The following is a 9,708-nucleotide window of genomic DNA, read 5'->3' on the forward strand; positions in this document are numbered from 1 at the left end:
CACAGGATAGATTTTTCCTTCTGTTATACGTTTCTGCATGAGTAACTACTTAACTGTAGGGATGTTATTTTGTATATAAGGGAAGGCTGGGTTAGGATTTTGCTTGTGCAAGTGCTTCATTTTCTCTCCTGGCTGGTCGATTAGTGGATGATGATTTGATGATTTACTACTACTGCCAGCTGTTGATATAACTCATTAGCTTCAATGTAAATGGTGAATTCTGTACTGGGCAAGATCCAACTGATTTAAAAAATAATAGTAGTAGTAGTAAGTGACCTGTTTGTAATTTTTCTCTAGAAAATTAATAGTTGGATTTCCTTTCTATATATATATTTTTTTTTTATTTTCAGAAGCTTTCATTGAATCTTCCAACAAAATGCAGAAAGTACAATCGTTTTAAACTTGCTGTCTTTTACCCTTACAGATCTACACAATGCAACAAATCTGAGGTCGCGGTCCTTATCTGGAACAGGACGGTCTCTGGTGGGCTCATGGCTGAAGCTGAACAGAACAGATGAAAATTTTCTACTCTATGCACACTTAACTTACATCACTTTGCCATTGCATCGAATTTTAACAGGTGGATTTTAATGTGCATTACCCATAAACAGAGACTCATTTGGTTCCCAGGCAGCCTTCAGTGTTGTGGGATTTTGCTATTAAGATAGAGGAACAAGCCTTTCTCTGAAAGGGAACATGACTTCAAACCTTACTTGCTGACTGTAGCAGCAAATCAATTTGAACAAGTGGAATGGTGCCTAACTGTTCTCTGGCTTTGCGCTAGTTTTGCTTGGTGAGAGTTCAAACAAGCTGGTAGGTTTTGTTTCTGGAGGATTATTAGTGTCTTTAATACTGGAATATAAGGTTCATCCATCTCCTGAGTGCAGGGCAACTCATTGTGAGCCTGCCCACTGACAGCAATAGTTGTAGCAGAGACCTGTGACTAAGAGGGTTATGTAAAGGTAGTTTTGGAATTTGGAATGATCTCCTTTGCCAATTTTGAGTTCTAGATTTGTTATCCACGTGAATTGCTTGGATTGATCAAAGTGCCCACACTAATAGCTATAAATCTCTCAGGTGCCCAGTTTCTTTAATTAAACTAAGTAGTGGTTATGTCACACCAGGAACAATCAGTCCCATGTTGTTGTCTAGCTATGCCAGTTACTACATTGATGATGGACAGCTCTGCATTTGTTCAGCTGGGGTACAATATCACAATAAATTACATCTTACAGCAGGCAAGTACTGAAGTATCAAATATGACATCCATGTAACTCTTGTCTGCCTGCAAATATAGGTGGACTAGTTTGAACAGATGCCTGCATCAGCAAGCATGCCAGCCTTTCAGAGGAATAGTTCACACACAGTATGAGGTAGCTCATGGGACTCTGAGATACTTAAGAAAATAGAGAAAGAAGTAGTGGTTAAGGGTTCTCTTCTCTGTCTAAATGCAGTGGCAGTTTCTTTCATATAGCCATTACTAGTGTTACTGTGCACTCTCTCTGTGCCTTCTAAGTGAGGTCCTGAAATGCATTCCCTCTGAAAATACATATTGGTTGTCTCAGGTACAAAGAAAGTTTGGTCCAGGTGCATGATAGTATCTCAGGCAAAGCCGTTGCTAAACTCCGAATTCTATACTGGAATAAAGTTGTCATCCCCTGGAATAAAGTTATGGTCGCAGAGCAATTTTTAAAGTCCTGTCTCTAACCTTTGAAGATCTTTTTAATTTACCTATCTAAGAACTTAATCTTTTTTCTTTTCATCCACCAGGTCAGATGACTTCTGAATAGGTTTGTCTGTACTGTGGACTTTTGATCAGTGCCAGCTTTTTCTTGTCTGGGTCTGAAAAGAGAACTCAGTGGTTATTTCCAGATTGTTCCCGAAAAGTAGCTAAGAGGACAGGAATTGGGAAATCTGTTGTTAAACAGATTAATCTACTGCTAACAGAGATAGGAAGATAGCATGGGTGTGTTCTTCATGTCATTAGTTGTACTGTGCTAGTGTAATAGTAATAGCTACAGTCTTATCCTCATTTGCAGGCTGCGATCTCAGACTGTGTTGCAAAAGTAGGCTGGCTCCTTCCCTACAGATAAGGAAAACTGTAGCTGATAAGGTGGAAAATCATACTTAGCAAAGAGATGTTTCTACACCATTTGGCCCTTCACTGTATGTAGAAATTGATTTGAGTTTAGAAGAAATTACAAATTCCAGTCAGAATTGATCCTCTATAATTAAGGGAGGATTTTGAACAAAGTTCCAACAAAATACACAATTATTCCTTACAACAATTATGTTGATACCATTACAGCTGGTTAGCTAGAGTTATCAAGCTCACTCTCTCTCGCCACAGGCATTTTGGAGTTCACAGAAGATGCATTGTTCCTGCTGGCATTTAATACTTGCTCAAGTGGGTGGCATAAATGCCTCCATGCTCAGATATTTGCTTTTAGCTTGAATGCACTTTCTGAGACTTAATTTGTTTAACATACAGTTGCAGGAGCCAGTGTATATATTGAGACACAGCGAAAAGAGACATAAAATGTCTGGGCTGTAAGGCAGAATTTTAATCTGCATTTTTTTCACTATCTGCTTTAGCTTGGTGCTTCGGATAGAGCCCATTTCCAGTGCCTTTTTGTAATTAATGCATTTGTGCCAGTGGCAGCTTTCCAGCAGGAGAGAGCATTACACATGGGGCAGGATGCAGTGGGAAAGACGTTCATCTCCTTTGAGTAGTTTAGGCAAGTCTGTACTACAAAATTAAAATGCTAGGGATAGTGATCAAAGTATATTCAAAAATATCTGGAGTTTGTACATATTGATAAGACTTCCTCTGCTCTGAGTTTTCTCTCTCTCCATGCTAAATGACACAGCTCTCAGCCTTTCCTTGCATGTCAGATAGTCCAATCCCTTAATAATCGTTGTGGCCCTTCACTGGATTCACTGTGCTATGTTTCATTCTTTACAAGCATGTCTAGAACCCTCCGAAGCTGTGGATCTGTGAGTTTTTACTCAGGTCATGCTCTTTGTGCAGCTATGTGTGACCTGCCGGTTAATTAAGCATGTGCTCCCTTTTCCGACATTCTTTATTCTCTGTGTAGCCTGGAAAAAGACCTAGCAGCCCAGTTTCCAGATACTTCTGCAGACTGCCGTGCCAGCACGCTAGTTTTATTATCCACATTTGGAAAGATGCCCATTATGACAGCTATCTTGCAGGTTCATATTCTGTCACATTTGGACAATATTGGGCTGAGGAGCCAACAAAATGAATGTTCTTATTGCAGCCTTTTGAATGCAGAAATGTAGGCTTCAGGCTATGAAATAGATGAAACTGTTGAGTTGCTTGTGCCCACATCTTCTGAGCCAAAAACCTCTTTAAGGGACTTGGGGATGGTTCCCTTCAGGAAGGAAAAAACCTTTGGCATGTCCTATAATGCTTCTTACACTTGTTTCTCTGGAAGATTGCCGCTGTCTCCATGTCTGACTCATGTTGTTTCATGCCACTATTAATGATACTTAAATCAGCTCTCATTTTTATATGATGTGTTATACTTGCAGTTTACCATCCTTCAACTAGGATGCACCTTGGGAGGGATTAGAATAGCTTTCATTAATAGGCAAAGTCTCATTGCTAGTTGTGATTTAAATTCCTTTAGTGTTGTAACCAGGGGTCTATGCAGCAGTCCAGAAATGAATCTTCAGTTCTTACTTCCTTGTGCAGTGGCTACTTTCAGGAGCCTCCTAAGTTTGCTGTTCCTTTTTGTTTCTTTCCCTTCCCCAGATATCCTGGAAGTGCGGCAGAAACCAATTCTGATGATATAGCAGAGAGCGGGCACAGCCTTGGAGCCTTGTTGCCAAGTGCCTAACCACAGCGGTTTTCTGTGCTAACACTACCATCTAGTGTCAGGAACATAAACCTCCACTGGAAAAAGGGAAGTCAAAGAATACCAGCCGATCAAAAGTGCCTCTTTCTTCCTTCCTCTGCTGTCATACACCATATGCACATTTGCAGTACATCACTTGAGCGTTTCTGACTGGAAGAGGACTTTCAGCAAAATAAAACAAGAAGGGGCTGTGTTTAAACGGAGTCAATGCTTTATGAACAGTTTATTACTGTGTTTACTTTATAACTAAGAAACCAACAATATGTACAGAATGTGATAAACTTTATATTCTTTGAGAGAAACAATTTGAGAATTTAATAATGATGTACTAATGAACGTTGTTCCATAGACTCTCACCCATACTCTCCTTGTTGGATTGATTTAATGCGTCTGTGCATGTTGGGATTGAAGGGATGAGAAAATTTCCTGCTGAGGGAGGAAAAGGAAAATGATACTATAAAGATACATTGCCATTTGGGTATGTGCAGTCGGATAGGTCAGAGCTTAAAAGAGGCTGAAGATGTTCCCGTTTGTTCATGTGTCAGTGTTAGGACAGGAGAACTCTGCTGACAAATTTTCTATCTACCAAAGAACAGCAACATTTTCATCCTCAAGACCTGGCTAAGAAACTGAGCCAGTGAAAAGAAGGCTAAAATGTGCTGCTATAATAAAGCTGAGGTTCATATCCACTACTAATGCTGCTTATCTCTGTTAGTTGATTCAGTTTGAGGCTGAAATGGAAAAATAGGAGGCCACAAATGGACTCCAAAAACTAAAAATCTTACCAATAACCAACATCCTCCTGCATGCACTGGACCGAAGTAGGTAAAGTTGTCCTTTGTGGTAGTGTTCAAGGCCAAGGAGGGCATGAGAGCTGATTAATGTCTGGGCAGCTTTCCCAGATTCATCTTTTCCTGTTGTTTTGCTGTACTGTTACATGCTGAAGCACAACAAGTTTTCTTTCAAGACAAATGTTTTAAATGTAATTCTGCACCGAAAAGTGACTAAAAATAGCATTAGTGGGAGGTTTGAAATTTGTGTTTCGGGAGGTCTCAAGTAAAAAAAGCTTTATGTTTACAGGTAAAATGCAGCTTTCTCAAAGCAGCAAAAGTTTGCTGTCCTTGACATGTGAAATCTAAATGATAAAATACTGAGACTACTGCAGTTTGATTCACTGCTTCGATGTGAGAGCTAGTCATACTTCACATTATTTACAGCTGCCTAACTGGCATAGCAAAGAGTGGGGTAGCTTGTCACTTACGGCAAGTGACACTGATATACACACAAAGAAATCTATAAAGAGTGAAGGTGTCTTTTTTGTCACTTTTCAGAGTCTGAGCACCTAAACTCTCTAATGCTGGTGCCACACTTACCAATCAGAGCATGTGTTCTGAGCCTGGACCTTTGTCTCCCTCACACACAGCCCTTCCTAAAGTACTTTGTTATTTTCTCAATAGCGTCTGATGACTCAACCTCTCAAGTAGGACTCTCTGCCTTTTTTCCTCAGGCCATGTTCCATGGGAATAGCTCCACTTCAATGTTAAAGGTAGACTAACTTTATCATTCAGCCCAACATGATGAATCCAGTATGGTAGGGAGGTTTGTTTTTGTTTTTGTTTTTTTTTGAGGCTAGGCCTGGAAGCAGTCACCATAGTCCAGAGTGACGGCATTTCTAATGCTGGCAGCATGACTGCATAACAGGGACAGCTGACCAGTAGTTAGTTCACTTCAGATGTTTTGCAACAGCATTACAAAAAAGTTCACGTGGTCATTGCCAGCACAGCCACTTCTCATGTTGCAGACTTTTGAGTCTCGTTCCATGGGAGTGTGTGCTTGTGTGTGTGTGAGGGTGTTCACGCTGTCTAACCTGAGGCATGCAACTTGGGTGCCTAGGCTTCCTACCTAATCCCGGGGAGAGAGAGGGACTCCTAAATGAGCAGCTGAAAAGCTCTCTCTAGGAACTTCAGAGGCAGTCCAGGTGCTTACCTGAGATCCCTGGGTAGTGTGCCTAGTGCCAGACAGCACAAAGATTCTCCCTCCTGATGTCCATGGCAAGAGTTAAACCACTCTTCACCTAGAAGACCAGTCCTACTCTGAAGCTTCTGAAGATGTTTTTTTTTCTGTATTTTCATACTGGGCTGGGCAAAGCAGTGCTGTTTTCCTTCAGTTACTCATCAGGGATGGAAGGGAGAGAGCTAGTATTTGTCGTACTAGTGACAATTGATACCTTTTAGTCAAACAGGAATAACAGACATGGAAAGGAAGCGGATCCAGATTGGAACCTGAGTTGTGGGTGCCTGAGTACTGCCTAGTTGACAGTAATTTTTAATGCTTTTTTGATATCGTTATATTAATTTTAGGTAGCTTTATTTCATGTGTTCTGAAAGACTTGAGCAGATCTTACATAAGATTGTAGAGGAAATGGCAAATAAAGAAAGACTCTAAAGTAGTACAGTAGTAGAAAGGCAATGTTACAGAAAGGACAGCACAGATCCCTTGTCTATTATACGAGAAATATTGTCTGCTTTGTTATATGTACACAGATGTGTTCTGATGTCTGGTTTTTGACGGGCTGAATTTAAAAGTCCTATAAAAAAAGCTAATTGGTTTATTTTATCCTGCTAGAAGGTATGCTATGTCTGTATTGAAGACTCAACTTTTTTAGTAGAAAAGGGCTACAGGTATGCCCAGATGGACATCCATGGGAAATTGAGATGAAAAAGTCTACTGAATGTCAATAGTGCTTTTTGGAAACAAGTTAGATGTACCAGATTCTCAGCTATTCCCTCTCTAAACAACTGATGTGCAGTTCTTATGTGTCGCACCTGTTTCCTTAGTTTTTTATCAAGTAGGAAGGAAAAAATGCTTATTTTGTTTTGCTTTTAAATAAACCCTTATAATTTATTGTCCTCATACAGACAGATTGACAGAGAAGGTGATCCAAGTTTTGCCTGGGTCAAGGTGGCACGGCTGGTTCCTTAGCTTGCTATTGCACTATACCAAAAAAAGAAAAGGGAATGTTAGATAGAAACCTCTCACCCTTTTAATTTGGAGGGGTTTTTAATTCTATAGCTCTGAAGCAGTAAACCAGTAGATTTGAGCCTCTATTGACCATTTACATTGCTGAGGAATGAACTGGAATGTTCTGCGTACCTAAAGAGTGCAGGAAAGTGCAGCTGTCCACATCCTGACTGTTGGAGTGCAGCAGTTTTCATTAGTTATGTTGACATTGATGTTTTACAACAGCTCTGTATGAGAAAGCAGCACAGTTAACAAATTTGGGAAGCTTTGCAGAACCTTTGTATTTATTTACAGAATCCCACCATACCTCATTCCTGAGTTAACTTCTTCCCTCGTTCTACCCATTCGCTCCCCCTGGAGACCTGGGGCTTATCACTTCAACTCTTCACCGATTATATATGTTGACAGATGTCAAATGCAAGACTAAATTTTTTTCACCCTACAGAGGTTTTTCTCTGTTATCAATTTAGCAAGTAGAAAGCCTTCGTTTTTTAAAGAAAGGTCTTAAATCACTTATTTTGTATTAGCATATTATTGCTTTGCCTTAGAGACCACAGTGTATGTGAAATCATGTTCTTATTGCCAAGCAGTGCAGGACGGGTTCCAAGTCTGCTTTTAAAATAAGCCATTTTTAGAAATGTAACAAATCTTTCAGCTGTTTCGGCTAATGCAGGCAGCTGAAAATCCCAGTTTGTGTGGGTTCATGTTCCTTCTCTTTTTGTTCTCCCAGTCTTCATTGTTTACAAGGCTTGAACATGTTGGGGATGTGGATCACCTGGTTTTCCGTTTCTCGGCACAGTCAGTGTGGTTGGTTTCCTAAAAAGAGAGTTGTTTACAAGGATGAGTTTTCACAGTAAAATGGTTTGCCCAGAGTATGTTTTTTTACCATGTTTTGATTTAAACAGTCAGGTCCTTGGCTCTGCAAACAGATTTTTCTGGCAGATCCTTGTGCACAGAATCCCATTCTAGTCACAGAGGTTCTCTATGGACATGGAGACCACATAAATAGTCTACACTCTTAGACTGTTGAACTGCTTCTTGCCAATCATGTTTTTTTCACTTTCCAGATGATTACTTCTCCTGTATTTTGCAGTCTAAAGGTTCCCCGTATTAAAGATAGATATAAGACACAGTCTTCAAAAGTGCCTAAGTCCTGTTGTTATCCAATGGGGTTTAAGAACAACTTTTTTTATTTAGGAAGTTAGTACTTTTAAATTCTGTGTGGTGAGTAGCAGTGTCAAGAAATGACAAGTTTATAGTTCTTGGAAGAACCGGACATCTCCTACAGACTTGCCCTTCATGTTAGGTTCTCATGGTCTCCAAAGGTTATGGCTGAAAGCTCTGGAAATTGGATTTCTTCTGGTCATAGCAGTCAGTTATCTGCCAATGCCGTATCTTGTTTTTTGAGGTATGACTGAAAGTGCACGGTGTTGATATATAGAAATTCTGTGTCAAAAATAGGTGCAGCAGAATCCAGTAAAAGGCATTGTTAAATAAGTAGCTTTTACACCAAACCTTAAATGAAACAGTATTTTACACCAGAATGTAGCTGTTTGGATCTTTGGTCAAGATAATACAAGACTGCAAGCAGGTTACAATGTTGAATGTTCTCTGTGTAAATATATAAATACTCTCAACCTAATTTTATCAAACTAACACTTGTTGCATGGTTTGTTTTTTTGCCTCATTGATGATCAGTGTTGATAAAACGATGATGGGTTGGAAATGATGCTGGCACTGTACTGAGCCCTTTGAACAAAGAGCAAGGAGAACCTTGGTGCACCAAAAACGGTGTTGATTTTGCATATGGCAGCAGTGAAGAAAGTGTTGGACCCTGCAGCCAATAAACGGACCTCTTAAACGACCATGAATTTTGTTAGTAGTTTTTACTCTCTACTGTGCCTGGTGGGATTTGAATTTGAATGTATTCTTTACTGGTGGCAAGCATGAACAGTGGAATAACACTCTGTGGTACTCCTCATAATAAGCATTGCCAAATAGACACTCATGAGAAAAAGTAGTCTGTTTACTCTTCTTTTTTTTTTTTCCACTTCGGGCAAAACCTAACTTTCTGACTGCTTGCTGAATCTTTCAATGAACAGCCTCTGGCAACTTCACATTGTATAACAAGGGAAGAAGGTAAAAGTCAGTGTACTTCTGAATTTGTTTTAAAAGGCTTTTTGACTTTTCCATTAGATGCTGGCATTTAACAAAAAAAAGTCCTAAACAGGTGTGTTTTCTTTGAAATGAAGTTATATAGCCATTAGTATTTAGGTTTGTGTAGAGTGGAATATTGAGAGACAGTTGGCTGTAATGATTTCTTCATGTTAAATTCAGGAAAAAACTTCAATGTGGATTTGTATAGTATCATTAAAATTTGATTACTCTTTAGCACTTAAATGTTTATGCTACCATAAGTTGTACTTACCAACATTGAATCGGTTTTGGTTTAAAGACTTGCAAGGCACTACATCTTCCCTCTCCACTTGATTTGTGTGACTGACATTTCACAGTAGACTTCTTCAGGGGATTTTTCTATATGAAAATATATAAAAAGAAATACTCACCAAACACACCAGTTATAAGTTGGACCTGGTGATGATTCCATTTCAAAGAAACACAGACCAGGACTGTTTCATAAACTGTGCGGTGTAACATCTAAGATATGCATGCTAGCTTGGTAATCAGTGATAGGTGAGGCAAAATTTAAAAGTAGAGGTTAGGGAGAAAGAGAACAGGGCATTTAGGTTCTTCACTGTAGATGTTTGAGTAGACTGTTGGCAGTGTTATTGTGTGTGTGTATATG

General features: G+C 39.5%; 1 protein-coding gene across 4 annotated transcripts in view; it reads left to right on the plus strand.

Annotated features, from left to right (window-relative positions):
- KIAA0930 (KIAA0930 ortholog) overlaps positions 1-8,767 on the plus strand; it is a 76,125-nt gene extending 67,358 nt beyond the window's left edge. For all 4 annotated transcript variants that reach the window (XM_048046853.2, XM_048046849.2, XM_048046850.2 and 1 more), the window contains 2 exons: positions 425-580; positions 3,779-8,767. In XM_048046853.2, coding sequence (XP_047902810.1) covers positions 425-580; positions 3,779-3,819 — 197 coding nt within the window. In that variant the 3' untranslated portion in view covers positions 3,820-8,767. The remainder of the gene's footprint in view (positions 1-424; positions 581-3,778) is intronic.
- The last annotated feature ends 941 nt before the right edge of the window (positions 8,768-9,708 follow it).

The sequence above is a fragment of the Anser cygnoides genome, chromosome 1 (assembly GCF_040182565.1).
Source record: "Anser cygnoides isolate HZ-2024a breed goose chromosome 1, Taihu_goose_T2T_genome, whole genome shotgun sequence".
Taxonomy (NCBI): domain Eukaryota; kingdom Metazoa; phylum Chordata; class Aves; order Anseriformes; family Anatidae; genus Anser; species Anser cygnoides.